General features: G+C 44.5%; 1 protein-coding gene across 7 annotated transcripts in view; it reads right to left on the bottom strand.

Annotated features, from left to right (window-relative positions):
• LOC147013632 (homeotic protein female sterile-like) overlaps nucleotides 1-20,489 on the bottom strand; it is a 174,560-nt gene that overhangs the window by 125,164 nt on the left and 28,907 nt on the right. For 4 of the 7 annotated variants that reach the window (XR_015051393.1, XR_015051392.1, XM_085855621.1 and 1 more), the window contains exons 7-9: nucleotides 12,185-12,295; nucleotides 11,483-11,635; nucleotides 1,698-1,961 (exon numbers count right to left, since the gene is read on the bottom strand). Coding sequence is in view for 5 of the 7 variants with exons in the window: in XM_085855621.1 (XP_085711747.1) it covers nucleotides 1,698-1,961; nucleotides 11,483-11,635; nucleotides 12,185-12,295 (528 nt within the window). In the remaining 2 variants the exon portion in view is untranslated. The remainder of the gene's footprint in view (nucleotides 1-1,697; nucleotides 1,962-11,482; nucleotides 11,636-12,184; nucleotides 12,296-20,489) is intronic. The other 3 variants (XM_085855619.1, XM_085855618.1, XM_085855620.1) reach the window with 3 other exon arrangements.

Genomic DNA, 20,489 nt, shown 5'->3' with positions numbered 1-20,489 from the left:
TAATTGATTTCTAGATCAATTGCCAAATAGCATTCCTAAACCACCATCGTTTCATCCGAATCTGTAACACTTTGAAAATCAAGTAATTCATCACAAAATGAATAATTAATCGATCAATTAATCAATAAACCATAAATACCCTTTATAGCCAAATCACTTGTTCACTGTGGTGTCCAAATATCAGTTTCCATGCTCAAAGGGTGCCCGAGATATTGCCCAGATGAGAAAGAAAATAAATAAGGAATTAATAAATCGATAATAATTAGGTAATTAATAAATTAATTGATTAATTTTCTAAAAAATACCGTTTTGCCAAAACACATCTTTGCTTTTGTCCCCAAATTTCATCTTCCGAGCTCAAAGGATGGCTGAGACATCGCCCAGACAAGCAAGAAAGAAAATAATTAATGGATTAATTAATCAAAAAAATCAAAAACAATCGTTATAGCCAAATCACTCGGTCACCGTCATGTCCAAATATCAGCTTCCTCGCTCAAAGGGTGCCTCAGATATTGCCCAGATGAGAAAGAAAATAATTAATGAATGAATAAATCTATCATAATTAATAAATAAATAAATTTTCTAAAAAATACCGTTTTTGCCAAAACACATCTTTACTTTTGTCCCCAAATTTCAGCTTCCCAACTCGAAGGATGGCTGAGATATCACCCAGCCAAACAAACAAACAAACAAGAAACTAAACAAGAAAACAAACAACCAAGAAAACAAGCCGGTAGGAGGACATGGGTAGTCGACACTACCCAATTGAACCTGACGTGATGGGCCCGTTCGATGGGGAATGACCTGAGGATTAAGCACAAGAAAATTCATGATTTCAGCTTCAAGGGTTAATGCTGCAGATTGTTTTCTCGTTAAAATACCCCCACATTTAGAGGTTTTTCAGCCGTTGCTAGGCAACGGAGGGGTCCATCATAGCAACGGTTCTTTCTCACACATAACTAGGACATACCATGAACCTCCCATACCAGTTTCATGTATATCTGACTCATCGTCTCTGAGATATAACGAACTTCGTTTTTTTATTGTTTTCGACCAGGTTCATTCAAAGTCGATCTTCTCCGACAGTTTTCATAGGATCCGGCTGGAAATTTTTGACAATATGGCTGAATGTACTGCCCACAGTCGCTCGTGGCCCGATTTTTGATTTTCGAAAAAATAATATTTGTATGATTTTTCAAAAATTTCAGTCCCATTGCTTGGCAACGGTGGTATCCATAGCAACGGTTCTCATTTGGACACAACTAGGTCATGGTATTAACCTACCAACCAAGTTTCATCGAAATCGCCATTGTATTAACTGAAATCGCCATTTTAAATACTGATAATAAGGGTAGAACAAATCTCAAATTTTTTTTTTTTTTCGACGACATCGACTACCCAACAAACAAACAAACGGAGTGAAAACTGAGTAGTTCCTTTCCTTTGACGTCCGGCGATGACGTCATGCATCACGTAGATATGGCACTGGAAAGGAGTACAATACAAAAGGAACTCAAGTATGTAGAATGGTACACGCATGCACACACTCATAACCCCTCCCCTCCACCTCAATCCTCACCCTCCCCCCCTCCCCCCAACACCCCAGTGTTTCAAGTTAAGCAGATATACTATTTTGGAGAGTAAAAAAAACAAAAAAGGAAAAATTCATAAGCTGAAGCAATTCATTCATGTCTGACCTTCAGTATCGTTTGGCAATGACGTAGCTGGTCAGATATTTGCCGAACTCGTTTTGGTACAGGAGGCAATACCACAGAGTCAGGCACCTCTTTGCGAGGGGCTTTAACCGGCCGGCTGCTTTCTCTTCTGCCAGGCACCTGGGGACGCACGATGCTAGCCGGCCCGTCTGCCAGGCCAAGTGAGGTCTCTTCATTTTCTGGTCGCACTTGTGGAAGCGCTGTTGGTGTTGTCGTGTCTGCTTTCCGCTTCACCCCCCGGCTTACCTGAATGATAAAGGATGGGTCAAAGAATTACGATGACCTTTGTCAGGACAAGTGCCTGGTTCAAATAACTAACAGTTTTTTTTTAATGCTTTTAAAATGTATTGCTATTTTAACTTGGGATAAAGTGTGGCATCACAAAGAAGATAAAATAATGACACAATTCCAAATTGAAGAGATTGGTGTCCCATCTCCTTTGTTAGAAATATTGAGCGCCAAGGACTCTGCACATAAAGTCCTGCAATCTGTATCAATTCAATCGCTTGTACCGAGGTCACAGCAAGACAGCAAAATGCCTTCTCTGCCTTCATCCACCTTTGAAAACATCGTGGCAAATGGTTAAAAGTGCCTCAAGAATATGCTCTTCCTCCGTCCTTCGGTCATTCAAGGTGTCCCGGTTGACACACCATGTGATACGTCGGAATGCTTGAAAGTTTGGGTGCCAAATCTCCACCTTCCTGCGCCCTTAGAATCGACCTAAAACATCCCTTTCCCCATCGCAATAAGTGAGCTTCTCAGGAAGTGAGCAGCCAACTCCCTGAAGTAAGTGAGCTTCTCACCTGCAAAGGTGGAGAAGTATCTGCACAACATTCAGCAAGAGCTCATGAAGGCATCAGCACACCTTTGTTCAAACATTTGCATCAGAACTGGCTGTTCATTCACTGCTTTTCTGCAGATCATTCTTGGAGAGTCTCCCCTCATTATTGAAGGTAGCTTAAAGGGGAACGCAAACGCTCACACCACCTCGACGCTAATCTATCCCTTGATACCCGACAAAATAGACAATGAAGTGTGTTTTTCGGATTTGCAATTTGCAAAGGAGGTAATTTTGTGATTAAAAGGCGAATTCATCCTCCTCTTCACACTTAGCAGTGACGTCACACCCGGGAGTCGATCGCCATATCCGTACCGTCTACGGACTCTACGGGATACATCGCAGTGCAATTCAACTCAAACGGTGAATAATTTACGATTTTCCACAAAAAAATGTTGAGACGATGAGTCATCCTTGGTAGTTGGAGTAATAGAAACCAAGATAGTTTCATGCACCAACAATGGCCGAAAGTCCCTAAGTTTGCCAGAAATTGGACGATTGTCCGAAAGACCCGAGTGCGGATCGGGCCGACAAAATTTTTTTCGGTTTTGTGCTTACAACATTTTATAGAGCACTGTTATGAAACAACAGAAATTGGAGACCTTGTGGTTATCTGCAACGGTTGAGAGAGGATGCCATCCCCACAATCAAGCGAAAGAAAGAGCTGTTGCTCGAAACTGCAACACCATCTCGATCCAGCTTCCAGCACATATGGACAGACAACCACCCCCTACACATCCTCCCACAATCCCCCATCAAACATCACCCCCACAAACCACACCACCACCCCCCTCCACCTTCCCCTCCACCCAAGCACCACTCCACCCTCCACATCTCCCCCACAATCCCCCAAAAACCATCACCCCCACGATACCCACCACCCCACATCCCCCCTCGCGACAAGCACCACTCCCCCCTCCACTGGGGCAGAACATCAACGCGACACGATACAGCACAGACACGGGAACCGGCGTCGTAATCCGAGCTCGAAATATATTGTTTCTCGATGCAAGCCGCCATTTGGATCAACGTGGGTTCTGAGTGTGACATCACTGGAAAAAAGCTAAAAACTATATATTTATTTAATTAATTATTGCATTTGGGTTTCCCCTTAAGAAGAACCCAAACATAATTTTTTTTCTTCTGAAAACCATTGAAAACGAGAGGGGGAACACTCGGGAGAGTGCAAAACCTCCGCCGCCAATACAGCTGGGTCACTCAAGTGAACCTTATATCTTATTCATTAAATATGTCAACAGTGCTGAGAGTTATAGTTCTTTTCTCCAACATTTTTTTTGGGGGGGGTTGGAAATCACTTAAAATATGTAGAAATGCAAATAAAAAAATTTTCTCACAATTTTTTTTTTGGGGGGGTAACAATTTTTTTGGGGGGGGTTGGAAATCACTTAAAACATGTAGAAATACAAAAAAAATCTCTTTTTTTTTTGGGGGTGACAATTTTTTGGGGGAGGGTTGGAAATCACTTAAAACATGTAGAAATGCAAAAAAAATTTCTCTAACAATTTTTTTGGGGGGTTGGAAATCACTTAAAACATGCAGAAATGTAAAAAAAAATCTTTTTTTTGGGGGGGGGTAAAAAAATTTGGGGGGGGGGGGTTGGAAATCACTTAAAACATGTAGAAATGCAAAAAAAGAAATCGAAATTTTGTTGAAAAAAAAAGTTGCAAAAAATTTTTTTCTCAAAATTTTTTGGGGGGGGGTGGAAATCACTTAAAACATGTAGAAATGCAAAAAAAAATTCTAACAATTTTTTTTTGGGGGGGAGGGGGACCAAGTCCATAATATAATGGCATGATCCTTGGACCATACCTAACCCCCACCGAGTTTCGTCGAAATCCGTCGAGGAGTTTTTCCGTAATACAAAAAATTTAACATTTTCACGCTCACGCAGGGGGTATCGCTATAGCTCTGTTCTTCAAACAGGCGAGCTAAAAATAGAACTTTTTTTGCCAATCGGTGGAGAAAAAAGCCCTAAGGCCTAAAGTGTCGATGAACTCACCTTGATCCAAACGGCAGCTTAACATCGAGAAACGGTGTATTTCGAGCTGGGATTCCGATACAAATTCCGTCATTAGCAACTCTGAAGGTTCTCAGTAATGTAAGGCTGAAACTGACCAGTGGGATTTTTTAGAAACTATTTGAGACAGAATTAGTGATGGAAACACTCTCAGGGTAATTGTGGAGCCATATCATTTAAAGCCATATGCGAGCGATTCAGTGAAAGGTGGCGGAAGTGTGAGTGAAGAAGAAACCGATGGTCGCATGTTCACTACAGATTGGTAGGTTTTGTTTTTCTGTTCAATTGACGGTTTACAAGGGAGTGGTTTTGTATTAATTGATGAATCAGTTGTACTACTCAAGCAGAAATACCAGTCATTGCCTGAAAGCCAACACTGCCCAGGCACACTCCAAAACCGCGGACAAAATGGCCAACAAATGCTTCGTCTCCCACCATCGCAGGCTGACCAGGTGTCTTGCTGTTAGGGCAGTGGTTCCCAACCTGTGGTACGTGAGGGCCTTCCAGGTGCTTCGCGAAGACTTTCGGGTTCAACCTTTAAAAATAAAAATAAAAAAAACGTTTTTTAAAATGTCCGACAGGCCCACCTGTCGGCCATTTTTGGGGTCTTCAACCACTTAAACCTGTCGTTCCAAGGGCCCAACTGCACTGTCTCAGACTTCATCTCGAAGCTGGGAGCGTTTGTCCGGAAGTTGGACCTCTGGATCAAGAACGTGGAGAGAAAACGCTACGGAATGTCGAACTCCTGACTACGCTTGAGAGCGAGCCCAATAATGAATTTTCCCAAGAAATTGTCCGTCACCTATCACTGCTCAAGACTTAGTTGATGCATTACTTCCCAGACATTACATGTTGTGCCTACATCACCAATCCGTTTTCGGTTGAACCAGGCAATCTGCCTGTCGGGACCGGAGAACAAAAGGAGCTCATCGATATCCAGGCTGACGAGACAGCAAAGACAAAGCACAAGGAATGCTCTCCTATGAACTTCTGGGTGACCATGGCCTCCTCGTACCCGACACAAGCCCGGCACGCTGTTCCCCAGCTACTGATTTTTCCCCTCTACGTGGGAGTGTGAGCAGGGGTTCTCAGCCATGATGACCATCACGGCAAAGAGCCGGAACAGTCTTACTGCGCCCGGGCATGAGTTCCGATGTGCTGTGAGCAAAGTTATGACCCGCATCGACCAGCTGGTGGAGAAGAAACAGATGCAGCCCTCGCATTAAATTTTGTTCTTTGTTGACAGTTAGTTCATTTGTGTTCTACTTGTAAATAAATTGATATCTTATCGAATTGAGTTTTTCAGGAACCAGGTGGTATGCGGCGACAGTATGGGACCTCCAAGTGGTACTCGATCAGAAAAAAGGTTGGGAACCACTGTGTTAGGGGATCATCCTGTTTCATACTTTCGCTGGACGACATTTTGTTCCCATGAGGTGTCGATGCCCCACCCCAGTGGTGAGTGGAGGGGGATGTGTAGTGGTGGTGGTCGTGGTATTGTGAGGGTGATGGTTGATGGAGGATTGTGGGAGGATGGTAGAGGGGGGAGGGGGAGGGGTGGGGTGGCGGAGGGTAATGGGGGATTGGTGGAGGGGGCAGTAGATGTGTGGTGGTGGAGCGTTATGGGGGATTGGTGGTGGGGGGCAGTGGATGTGGGATGGTGATGGGTATTGTGGGGGTGATGGTCGATGGGGGATTGTGGAAGGTGGGGGGATGGTGGATGGGAGCGGGGAACCTGAAAGTTTTAGCGTTCTCGGTCAAAACCTCTCAGAGGAGTAGATCATAAACACGTTACGAAAACGTACCCCAAGGGGAGAACATACATGGACATGTAGGAGACCCAATAATCAGTTATTTTAGAATATGTGTAGATAGACCTTGACCCCTTACCTAAAGAATTTTTTGGGTGGCAGGCATTGAGGTTAGTTTGTATTTCCCTGGTTTTGATGTCTTCCCTCCCCATCCGACCCCCCCCCCCCCTTCACTATTCCTTTCAACAATCCATCCTTCACACTATCGATCCATTCTCCTGACCGCCCACCCCCCAAACGCCTTTGTGAATCTACCAATAATCCCCTTCACCAAACCCCTCTGCTCCTTTCAACAATCCTTCCTTCATCCCATCGGTCCAACGGAATCCCTCTCCGGTGCCACTCCATTCGCACATTGTTTAATTGGGCGCATTTGGTCCGTCTGTGATTATTAATCCTACGGGCCGATTGGATTACCTTCACCGGATGGGACTATGCCCCTTCTCACATGCATGTCCGTGGCATGAAGTGCAACGCTTTTCCTGTACATGGTGAGGTACAGCACATCTCGCAGGCAGAATACAGTGGTGCACTGTACAATGAACGCTTGGATGCGAGGGAGGGAACGGGGGCTGTAGTCACGGCCTTGGGCACGTGAAAGAAGTTACATTTTGCTTTCTTGCCTGTAAGTACTCACTTATAAATGATAGGTTGGTTGTGTGTGTGCGTGCGTGCGTGCGTGCGTGCGTGCGTGCGTGCGTGCGTGCGTGCGTGCGATAAATATTTGTGGGTTATTTCCAATCTGTCTCGGTTGTCCTTTCCTTCATTGGTCTGACAGTGCACACAGTGCACAAGTGTAGTTAGACAGGAAGTTGGACCCCACATGATTAACTCTGTTAGCCGGTGCTGCACCCATCTGTTCCGCTCGGCAGAAGATCAGCACGTGCGGCGTCGAGGGCGTGGCCTCTAGTTAGGTTGCACATACCAATAGAAAGGTATCGTGGCAACATCGAAGCGTAACCCTGTTAGGCTGGTATTATATATCAAGCAGCTACGGCTGTGTAAGAATTTCAGCCCGTTGGACCGCAGAGTTATCGAGCCCCGCACCCTGGGCCAGAACACTTTATCTGCACTATAAATTGATGTGAGTTCATTTGATTTGTAGAAATTTGTGTTGATAATAGACAATTGTTTTCAGGTGCTCTTGTGGTAACTGCCGGGCAAAGGCAACAGGTGTTTCACTCAAATTGTCCGTGTATATGTCCCGGTAGCTGGGTAGAGATGGTGCTACAGTTTTGAGCGACGGCTGTTTCTTCTGTTTAATCGTGGGGATGGCATCCTCTCTCAATAGTGGTGGATAACCACATCTGGCCATCTCTGTTGTTTCATAACAGTGCTCTGTAAAATGTTCAGAGCACAAAACTGAACATTTTGTAGGCCCGATCCACGCTGGTAATTCAGACAAACCGAATCTAATTTCTGGTAGGCTTATATTATTGGGTCTTTCGGCCTTTGGTGTAGCATGACACCATCTCGGTTTGTATTACTATGGAAGTACCAAGGACACATAGACTCAGCACATTTGCGGAAAATCTAAAATTATTCGCAATTTGAGTTAAATCGTACCGCGATGTCCGAATTGGCGATAAATCGTACCATATCCCGATACAGTACGGATATGATGGTCGACTTCTTGATGCGATACCACAGCTAATCTGAAGAAGATTTTGACTTTTATAAACAAAATTACCTACTTTATACTTTGGAAGAAGACATCATATCTATTTTGTGGGGTATCAGGGATAGATTTGCATCAAGGTGGTCTGAGCGTCTGAGTTCCCCTTTAAGCTTAAGAAGTATACAATTACTATCCATCAGAAGGGTGCCAAGAAAGATCCTTTGAACTCAAGACCAGTCAGCTTTCTTCCCATAATCAGCAAGTTCATGGAACCAATAATCTCAGCAGACCTCAATTCTTAGACCTTTTCTCTAATTCTTAAATATCAGATACCGATCTGGGTTTCATCCTGGACATTTAACCTCAAATCATTTTACTCGGTCAGCAATGGATGGACACTGAATCTCAAACCTGAGGTCAGAACAGACTGATTGGACATCTTGGCATTCACCACCATCAGTCACCCAGCCCTGATCAGTAAACTTTCTATCAAGCCATCACCAACGCTCTGTACAGAGTATGGTCCCAATGGATGGATGATATCCAGCTTCTTCTCCTTGAGTGGATGGTAGATGGTAGATGGTAAATGTGGCTTTCCCAGGAAAGGTCATGGCAGATAGTGAGACCCAGAAGGTTGAATGAAAAGACTTCAAGGAAATTGTTGAAAAATTAGATGGGGGGGGGGGTTCCAGACGGTCCTTTCAGAGAGACATAGTGAGAGTGTGAGATTTCTTGGGATTCAAAGACATGTTCCACGTGTTGCACCAGTTTGCGATTTTATCCTGATCTGGAGAGTGAAGAAGCTAATGCTTGCCGATCCGAGGTGTGACAAGATGGTACGGCAGAGGGTGGAGTCATCAGCAAAGAGATAAAGAGGATTTTCCAGAGAGTCGGAGAGATCATTGATGAAAAAAAGAAAAATAACAGTGCCAAAAACACTGCCTTGAGGAACTCCAGCCTGGACAGGAAGAGGGGTTGAAAGAAACTCCATTAAAGGCCACACGTTGGCTGTGACAAGAGAGGAAGTCTGCGAGTCACAAGTGGAGATGTCCTTGGATACCATAGGAAGTGTGTTTGGTGAGCAGGGCAGGGTTGTCTGCTGCTTTGAAGAAATAAGGAAGCTGGTTAATCACCTGAATTTATCATTCAATGTCTCAAAATCCCACACACTTTGTCGCAACAAAAAAAATATCACGTACCGATAGATAATAATCCTCCAGTTTACTTCTGCATTCAACCTCTGGCATGGGTGCAATCTTCAGAAATCCTTCAACAATCCACCAAGACCTTTACTGGGACCATCACATATCCATACTGCCATCCAGGAGCGAAGCAGCACCTTAAATTGCTCTGCAATGCTGTCAGTTCCCAGCTGCTCTCAGTTGCGTACATACAAACAAATCCTAACAGTAAACAAACAAAGCTTTGTTCCACAGTGCCATGAAGTATGGATGTCCACTGAAGGCTGGTGTCACCGAATCTCACCTTGTAATCCTGGAAGCAGTGAAATCCAAGGTGCTGAGACCAATTGGATTTAGTCAACAGAAGGATAGGGGCAAGGACTGCCTCTCCCACAGCAGTCAGGATGGCCTTGCAATTGTCTATCGCCTCATTTCTGATCACACCTGTCCTTTCAGCAATTTGTCTTTCATGGTCCCGACCAGATTGCACTCACTCAGCAAGCAACCCAAGTTTAATCACGGTCCTCAAATCCAAGCTAACTGCTCATTTGTCCCACCCTCATAATTTGACTGTGGAAATGCCTCCATGTCTGTCCAATCAAGTTCTTTTCTCCACTCTTAAAAGGGCAGACCATCCCCATCTTGTGTTATCCCGAATTCCCATTCCCAAACTTATCTATGGCTTTTCTTACCAGCTATCCTTTCCTGTCGACCCCACTTGTCCATGTTTACTTTTTCATCGTTTTACCTCTGCCACCGAAGGTGGACGGAGGTTGTTTTCACCCGTCTGTTTATTTCTTAGTGCACAAAATATATCAAAAGGTTGTGGACGGATTTGGACAAAATCTTGTGGAGAGCTTGGGTATGTAGCAAGGATGAAATGATTGGATTTTGTTTGGTGAAGATCCGATTCTGAGAATTATTTTTAAGTGATTCTTCACCATTGGGAGATTGGGCCAAAGATGACACATGGCAAAATATCTTTAAAAGTTGTGAACGGATTCAGACGAAACTTGGTGGGTGAGTTCGTGAGGTGAAGGTTCCATCAGTGTAGATTTTGTTTTCAATGTCGATATACAAGTGGGGTCATACCAGCATATCGACGTTATTAAACAATAATCATTAAATAACGTTTTTTTTCCACAGGTTCCAACCCCCCCCCCCCCCCCCATGATGAAAATGGTTATTTTACTTTCAACTTCAACTTGTATTAAAAATGATTTTGTTTGAAAGCATGATCAGTATTGGTAATCGACACAGGTCGGAATCCATCGCTATCATCGTACCGGCATGACTATCGCTTCCATTTCCCATGGGAATTGCGGGGTTTGAAAGGTAAAAAGGGCAGGATCGTGAGGACTGAGTTCGTGAGTTACTTTTTGGAAATTAAAGGGTGAGGAACCGCGATGGATGGGAAGCTGGAGTTAAAGAAGGGTTGAAAGATGGATTGATAGATGAAGGACACAGGGATTAAAGATGGATTGCTTGACGAAAAGACAGGAGTTGGAGAGTCGAGACTCGGGGGACCGGGACATTCCTCAGGGAATGAAACACGCTAAACTTAACGCCATTTCCCTCCCCCATCCCTCTAAACAACGGGTGGGAACAGGAAGTCTCTTCTACATGCAGATCGAACACATCATATTCAAGGAACAGGAACTAGTTTATACCGGTATCTCTTTCATACGGGTATCACTTGAATACCGGTATCGCTATCACGGATCACCGACTCGACACAGGGTTTCTCCAAAGCACATCCGATTCATATCTCTTACCAATTGGCAATTCCTTTAAAACCAGCCACAAGGGCAAAGAAAAACACGATCGCTTGTGTGGAGCTGATGAACTCGGATGCTGAGGTTTAAAAGTTAAATCCAACTGGACTTACTTCCTGGTGCGTCTTGACGTCATACGTTTCACTGTTCCTGTTCCATGTTTCGCCGAGACGCCCAGTGCAAAGCTTTTCAAATCATGTATGGTATTTAAACATTGGAAACACCTTTCTTCGATTTGTTGGTGATGTACTGGGTTTTTTTTTTTTGGTTTTTTTTTTTTTTTCGGTATACCAGTATATCGATATGGAAAATTATATCGACATATCATTATAATCGACGGACCCCAGTTAGGAAACAAGAACTAGCCGATTCAATTTTAGTTCAGGTCCCATCCGGCCTCTCGGCGGGATACAAAACGTAAACTAATCAGCCTGGCAAAGGTATGCGCTCTACCGAGTGCCCTTCTAGTTCTGTCTGCTTACATGTTCTTTGTCGACTCAGCCCACCTGGTTCTCTTGTCCTGTATGTACGACCATACTTATGCTGCCTGTGTTTATTCCTTCTCCACTTCTCCATACTTCCTTGTATGCCAACTCGCTCTGCTCCATCGCTGTGTCTTCCTCACCCTTTTGCTGTTCAGCTCTTCCAAGAGCCTCGATCTGAAAAAAACAAAACAAAAAAAAAACAAAAAAAAAAAAACATTTTTATATTGTGACACTTCTGTGAATGAATGTAAAGGGAAACATCTACTGTCTGACCATTGTCTTTTTCACCATGTCTAAAAAAAAAAATGGCTTGACCAATGTAGTCAAAACTGAAGGCCGTTTTACAACTTCAGTCGTTTAGTTTCTTCAGATACACTCTATTTCAAATTGCTCATCCAATCAGCACAACTTGGCACTAATTAGACTGAAAGGGCAATTCCATGCAACTTTGGATATGGAGCGAAAACTTCAAACATTACTGAGATAATTTGAGGTTGGAATCATAAAGATGAAGAGTAACCTATCAATTTATTTCACTTGGATAGTTGTAGAATGTCAGGAACGGTACCATTTTACATAACTGAAAAAAACAGTTGGTTTTTGTCTCTGATAATAAGAGTAAACCAGGCACCACCTTTTTTCCCTTATTAGTGAAATGAAGCCAGGAAAGGTATAATATTTCTTCATTCAACAGGTACTGATATTACAAAATCAAAGGTTTACTTCTCTGTCGTTGTTACCATCCTCGCTCACTGCGGCCAGAGAACAGACTGGTCTTGGTCTTGTATCGTAAGTAACGATGAAATCATTTTTTTTCTCTCTCTCTCTTGAATCCTAGTTCAGAAAAGTACGATGCTTATTATTCCTCCTCCGAACTGTTGGTACAATCTCGTGAAAAATAATTGTACCCATACAGTCCCTACACCACAGAGTATGAGGGACTAGATTTGGTAACGTGAGTGACAGTATGTACACAGCACAGAGTATGAGGGATTAGATTTGGTAATGTGAGTAACAGTATGTACACAGAGTATGAGGGGCTATATTTGGTAACATGAGTGACAGTATGCACACACAGTGACAACAAGCTCAATGTAGCCTAGTGCCACCTGGTGATATTTGATGGAGTCTTTAACTGCTAAGTTAAAGTCTCAACATGGTATGGCAGTACAAGACGTTTCCTGGAAGATTAGCACATATGCTACATGCTGCTCAGCACCATATTATGACGGTTTTTGGAGACCCCAAGGAAGCACATACAACACAAATGAAGAATCACTTCTGGAGTTATCTCCACAGTATATTGTGTAGCTAAAATTGGCCACCCCTCCCCCCTCATATCAGTGGAAAGGGAATATGCGTTGTACTTGAGTTGGATTTGAACGACATTATGACCCCTTTCTTCTCTATCTGTCTCTCTCCATCTCAGTTGCACCTCCACAATGCATTTCAACACACTTTGCAACACGCATGCACCTTACAATATGCTTTGCAACACACAAATCAAGCCAAAACAGCACAGTCAAATACCACAAAGCCAGCGATCTACCAGGGAAAATGGCTCAACATGCGCCAGAAAGGACTGCGCTCTGCTGGGCAAAGGAAGCTTATCAAATCCCAGCAGCAACATCAACAGCAACCTCAAGGTCAATGCCACATTGTGGACATGGGCAACGCAGGAAATCCTGGGTGCAAGCAATGCACTTTACCTGTATACAGGGCAGGCCACTAAGGGGGAGACAGAGCTCTGGCAGGTTCCAATGACAGCAAGACAGACCTCCAAAACACCAAGACAGTGCTCAGGAGAACAGGGAGGGGGTTTGCTCAGTCCACAAGTCACACCTCTCCTTGGGATTTGTAAGTCAGGAGATTTGAGCAGATCGGGGTTGTTGTCGCATCTGGAATATGACACAAGTGAGCTGGTGACCAGAGGGCTGGTGGAATGTGTGAGCGAGTGAGGTTCCGAGCCGGGAACAGAGTCAACCCGCGGATAATTCCCAGATGTGCTAGCCACAACACACCGATTCACGCTACCTTTCTCTGGCTTTCCCGACATCTACTTCAGTCCCTTTGAATGCATAGAGCATCAAAGGCCCTTGTCCTTTTCAGGGTTGGCTTACTGACTCGCACTTCACGCTGCTTCCTCGAAGCCACACGCATCCACCACTTGCACCTCTCCCGACAAGTCGCATCACACTCCCTACCCTTCTCTCCTTTCTTCCCCTCCCCTCTCATTTGTTGGGACCAATGTAAGCCTGCCGGCTTGCGTCCGGTGAGCGAGAAGCCACAAACACGCCTCAAACGTTTTTCTTCTCTCTGTCCCTCTTCCAAACCTCGTTTCCCCGGAAGACTGAGGAGCTTGTGTTGTAGAAACTGTGAATAAGTGATTGAATAAGATTGGGCTTCTGTGGTAAGGGTAAGAGCTTTTCTTCTGTGACACTGCTTGTAAATACGTGCTTCTTGTTGACATTACAACCATTTCTCCAACTGCCCGATTATCAGTTTCCACTGGTTAAGCCGGTGTCACACCTTGACGATTAAGCCAGCGTATGCCCATTTATGAAAAATTTGTCTAAAACGCTGGCACACGTCGAATACGTTATGGGTACGTTTCGTATACGTTAAGAGCACGCTGAAAAACACTGCCATACATCGTAGTACGCTGGCTTTAAACGTTGTACTTTTGGGTTGTCCTCAAATTTTTGCATGCTTGAAATTTTACGACGTATGCCGGCGTATTACTCACACGTTCCGCTACGCTGGCCATAAGTTGTCGGCACGTTATGCGATCGTTGACACACGTCGACACACGTTACTTGTAAGTTACTCATAAGTCGAAACACGTCGAGGTAATGTTTAGCGTACCCGAAACTTATTTCTAACCGATGAGTAACGTTTTGTAAGCACGCTACACGAACGTTGTTCACACGTCGCAACACGTTACTTGAAAGTTCCTCATACGTCGAAACACGTCAAAGTAATGTTTAGGGTACCCGTGACTTATTTATAACCTATGAGTAACATGCTTGGGAATTATTTGTAAAGCATGTCCTTCGCAAAAATACGTATGTAGACGTATTTGACGTCTTCAGGATGACCACAGAACTTACTGAACACGTTTCTAACTTACATATACCGTATAATGGCGTATTGGCAGTGATTAGCGGAATTGGTATATAAAAAGGGGCTTCACAGGAGGAACCAGTCTTTTTTTTAGACTTCGTGGTGAGTACATGTCCATGTCATTCCGAGAGATGGAGGATACGGCAAGGATGAGACGACAATACCTACCTGTCCTCCAACATCAACATGACCTCATCGAGTTGACACTGCACCAGTTGCGTGCCAATAGAGCCGGGAGAAGACGTGAACGGAGAAGGAACTGGGTCAGACCATGGATCGGGAGGCGGCGCCATTACGGCATATATGACCAGCTCGTGGTGGAACTCAGGAACGAGGACCATGCATCTTTCATCAACTTCCTGCGAATGCCCCCAGCGATGTTCGACGAGCTGCTAGCCAGAATGGGTCCAAGGATAACCAAGCAGTACACCTTCTACAGGGATCCGCTTTAGCCTGGCATGAGGATGGCACTGAGCCTGCTGCTGTTGGTGCCGTGACTGCAGTGCTGTGGAAGCTATTTAACTCGTTCAATGAAAACGATTTCAATTGCCGAGCACCAGCGTCCAAAAACAATAGGCGAGTGACAGGCATTTATTAAAATCGTTCAGTGTAAATCATTTCAATAGTCGAGTGGAAGCGATTTAACTCATTCAATGGAAATGATTTCAATTGCCGAGCACCAGCGTCCAAAAACAATAGCCGAGTGACAGCCGTTTATTAAAAGTGAAGTTGCAGCCGATGAATAGAAAACCTCACGTTATCGTCGACGATACGCTGCCACGCTATGCATACGTTAGACTATCGTTGGGCATAGGTTGTGGCCGCTGTAAACGTGGCCGCCGCTAATCAATTGTTGGTATAACTTATCTACAAGTTATCGAAGCGTTCTGTGTTCATTACTAGTACATCATGCATTTGTCCAAGTCGTTTTGAATACTTTAAAAACTGAAACAAAAAAATAGTTCATCGTGGGAATGAGAAAAAAAATTAGCCGAAAAGAACATCGAACAATGGTGCAAAGTAGTCTCCTATTCGTGGACGCAACGAGGATCAATCATCACCCACACCCTCCCCATCATGCTCACCTACTACTACTGACATGGACCTACTACTACTACTACTACTACTACTACGACGACTGACACACTCACCTAATACTACTACGACTGATACTACTGACATTGACATCTACTCAATATGGAGTCTGGAACACTGACGGGTTCCTCTTGTGAAGCCCATTTGTATATACCAATTCCCCTAAACGCTGCCAAATCGCCATTATACGGTAGATGCAAGTTAGAAACACGTTCAGTAAGTTCTGTGGTCGTCCGGAAGACGTCAATCAAATTCGTCCACATACGACAATGTGCATTTGAGATACGTCACACATGGGTTCAAAGCACGCTACTCATAGGTTAAAAATTAAGTTTCGGGAATGCTAAACATTACCTCGACGTGTTTCGACTTATGAGTAACTTACAAGTAACGTGTGTCCAACGTGCGACAACGATCGCGGAGCGTGCCAAGAGCTTATGCCAGCGTATGCGGAACTTGTGAGCCATACATCGAGTACGTCGTAAAATTTTCAGCATGCTTGAAATTTCACGACGTACTAGACGTACCACGTAATATGCCAGCGTACTTCATTGTTTTTCAGCGTGCTCCTAACGTATACACAACTTACCCATACCGTATTCGACGTGTGCCAGCGCTTTAAACACATTTTTCATTGGTCGGCATACGCTGGCTAAATCGTCAAGGTGTGACTGCGATGTTGACACTTCCAATTTTCAGGCGGTTATGATTTAAATCGGCGTGCGGCAGCTTTTTAACCGAGAATGCTACGAGTTCGTCGGCGATACGTGCAGCGCGCAATGCCAAAGTTAAACTCTCGTTGGGCATAGGTTGTGAACGCCAACAACAGGCTAAGCATTCGTTGGTATAAGTTATCTATAAGACAACGAAACGTTCTGTGTCCGTTACTAATATGTTATGCATACGACCAACACGTTATGAATACGACCAAAACTTTAAAAAAAAAACTCAAAACTTCAGCGTACGCCAACGTTTTACATACAGTTTTATACGTTGCCATTGCTGGCTAAAACGTCAAGGTGTGACAGCGCCTTTAGAACATTGGGTGTGAATAGTAACAGGGATTTCAACCCTACAGTTTCGTTATGGTCAACCATTAGGCAACGTTACACTTACTTGGCCGCTTGATTAATAACAATGGAGCGTTGAGAGCATGGCAACTCCATCGGAGGGAGGCTTAATTCGCCGGAAAGGTAAAGCGGATTTAAACGTTGGACCCTGCCTGAATTAAACGTCTTGGACGATGTGGTGTGACGGTTCCTTTGCAACCCGCCGTGCCATGGAATTAGCTGCTGTTGATCAGCTTACAGGATCAGCGGCCAGATCGTGGGTTCGGGAACTACCCTCGGTTTTACTGGTTAAATTTTCACATTGATATACTGGGATTGGAATTTTGAACACACCGGTCGACCCAAAACAAAAAAATCTGGACGAAAAAATAAAATTGGTTACTTCACTAACAAATCGAAGAAAGGTCGATACAATCGTTAAATACTGCCAATGATTGAAAAAGCTTTTATGCACTCGTCGACACCCGGAACAATGGAGCGCATGACGTCAAGATGTACCAGGAAGTAGGTACAGTAGGTTTTATCTTTTGACCCTCAGCACCCGAGCACCGTACAAGCAGTCGCATTTTTCTTTGCCCCAGTGGTTGTTTTAAGGAAAATGCCAATTGCTTTTTTCCTCCACCACCGAAGGTGGAAGGAGGTTATGTTTTCACCCCTGTTTTTCTGTTTGTGTGCAGGATATCTCAAAAGGTTGTGGACAGATTTGGAAGAAATTTGGTGGGCAGGTTGGGTGTGTGACAAGGACGAACTGATTAGATTTTTTGTGAAGATCTGGATCCGGATCCGACTACTATGTGAGATATCGTGCTCACAGAAAGACAGACAGAAAGATAGAGACAGACAGACAAACAGGTGTGAACACACAACCTCCGGCAACCTTCAGTGGCGGAGGTAAAAAGAGTGCAACACACGTGTTGAGGCAGGGGACAACTCATCCCAGATATTCATGCACACCGACCACAAGCATGCACGCACAAGAACGCATGAACCCACATAAGCACATGTTCACACACACGCAGACACACATGCACGCACAGACAGACAGACAGCAGACAACACAGGACTTGACTTCAGACAAACAGGAGTTTACCTAGGGGAAAGTAAATTCCCCGAACAATTTGGGGTGCCGGCGATACCATCTAATGGCAGCATCTTTGAGACCATCGGTACCATCTAATGGCCCCTAAAAGTTAGGGGCATTTTAGGGGGAAATCTCCGTGTAAAATAAAGAAAGTAGTGCTCTTGTATGGCACTGACGTTCCAATGAGTTCAAGTTGTTTTTGCAACAGGGAACGAGACACTCGATCTTCAACTGGGTTTCAAGAATATGTCGATAAAATATGGGTGACAAATCTTTGCACTCAATTACCGACATAAAAAAGCTGAAACCTCAATGCCAGCCAAACTTACAACTTCTACAAAGGATGAGATTCCTCCTCCAAAATTCACTGTCGAAATCCGCAACGAAACGATGCAATCAAATCTTAGTCAGCAGAACACCGAGCTTTTCACAGAGAAACTCCCTTGCAATCTTTTTTTTGTATAGACTTTGTTTCCCACTACTTTTCACTTAAAGTTGGTGTGACAGGACATTCATGACAATTTCTTTGAAAAGAAAATAATAATAACTAGAACTGCCACTTTATAACTGCTGGCAGTGATGACCGGGTACCCACACGTCCGCCTTTGATACAACATGGGACTTTCTGCAGATGACAGTCGCAAAGTTTCGCTTTGATCGGGTAAGTGTTTCCAGAGAAAACATTATTTAAGAGTGATACAAACACAGGCCTGCTTCGATACGGCATGGGACTGAAGAGCAATGAACTGGGCAGCACAAAGCGTTCCATTTCGTTATTACTGGCTACCAGATTCAAATAATTAAATAATTCTGGCTGCCAAACCACGTGACCAATCAGGTTGAAATTTTAAACTTTTGTTTCACATGTCGCCTCAATGATAAATGTGAAGTTTCGCATATATAGACACAGCGGTTCCAGAGTAAACATTAATTAATATTTATCCTTCAATCCAAGATGGCGGCCAAACCATGCGACTTATGACGCCATAATTTTTACGTGTGCACACACGATGGTAGATAACAATTGCAAATTTTCGCTTCGACAGGTTAGGCAGTTCCAGAGAAAACATTATTTAATATTATTCTTAAATCCAACATGGCCACCAAACCCTGGGCCCGATCCCGTTGAAATTTCAAACCTTCATTCCACATGAATTTTCCATCACATCTTTGATGATTCACATTTATTGATACAGTAGTTCCAGAGTACACATTAATTAATATTTTTCCTTCAATCCACTATGGCTGCCAAACGTTGTGTCGTACCTCAAAAAGGGGTGAGAACTTTTTATTCGTCATGGAGAGGCGGTCATAGTGGTGGAGTTTCGCCTGGATCTGTTCAGCCGTTTCAGAGAAAAAGACGTTTAAAGTTATTATTTTTCAATCCAAGATGGCTGACAAACCATGTGACCTATGACATCACAAATTTATATTCTGCTTCCAACTGGGTATTGGAACACGTTTGTGAAGTTTCGTGTTAATCGGTAAAGGTGCGTTTTTCTATCCAAGATGGCCGCCAAACTATGTGACGTGTGACATCATCATTTTTACCATGCGTGCATACACCATGGTAGATGATAATTGCAAATTTTCAATTCGTTAGGTTAAGCGGTTCCAGAGAAAACATTATTTAATATTTTTCTTAAATCCAACATGACGGCCAAACAATGTGACATCAATTCGAAATTAACAAATTTATATCGCCTACCTGTCCCGAATATTGTTCTGAAATCTCCCCGTGATTTCAGTCGGCCGTGGTAGGCCAAGGGCCCATGGGGGGCCGGGATAGCGTAGTGGGCACGGGTGCGCCTGCTTGGTGCGGGGGCCCGGGGCGCCATTAGCCGCGTGGGCAGTGTTGTGGGCACGGGTGACCCTCGGAAAGGGGCCCGGGAGGACGGCCTGCCACGTGTGCGTTTCAGGGGAGGTGCCATGGGGGGCACTCCCCGGTGTTAGGGAGCTGGTAGGCTCGGAGGCAGTGTAGTGCCCGGGTGTGCCATAGCGGGAGAATCGGCAGAGGGTCGTGCCTGCCAAAGGGAGCCACGTGTCCCAGCCAGGAGACCGTGTGAGGGCACGGAGAGAAAATTGGGGGGCGAGGCCCGAAATTGTAAGGACACCAACACAGGCGACGGGAATCTGGGTTGTTAGAACCAATAGTTTAAGCGAGAGGCGCTTGTTGAAAGCCCCGGGGTAGTTTAACAGTTAAATGGTTAGGGTAGATTAGGAGATGTACCCCTCCGCACCATCCATCCCCTCGCTGTCGTTGTGGGCCGCTGGACCCACTTGGTGTTAAGATCGCTGAACTCTGGGGAGGCCATTCTGAGGCTTCGTTGGGCCTCGACACAGGACGTTAGCTCTCCCTTATTCCCCTCCGGGAAGGGAACGTGGGGGTTGGGAGTAGGCTAGGTGACAGGATAGGTTAGCCGAACAAAGACGATAAAGGGGGTTAGGGGACGATTTATAGTGGGGAAGTAAAAATAAAAACAACAAAAAAAAAATAAGTTGGGGCTAAATTGGTTTTTCACAAATTAAGGGAGTGGGTATGTACAGTGACAGGCAAAGGCGATAGGTTGGGAGGGAGACAGGTAGGTAGGTCCGAGCCCGCCTTCCAAGTGGCCAGCACCACCGCACTCCCTCCACCAACCTCCACTGAACGGCAAAG

This window comes from Eptatretus burgeri, chromosome 14, assembly GCF_056783735.1.
Source record: "Eptatretus burgeri isolate ZD-2024b chromosome 14, Ebu_testis_v1, whole genome shotgun sequence".
NCBI lineage: Eukaryota > Metazoa > Chordata > Myxini > Myxiniformes > Myxinidae > Eptatretus > Eptatretus burgeri.
Note: the sequence above shows the minus strand (reverse complement) of the source record. Positions and strands in the feature narration are given on the sequence as shown.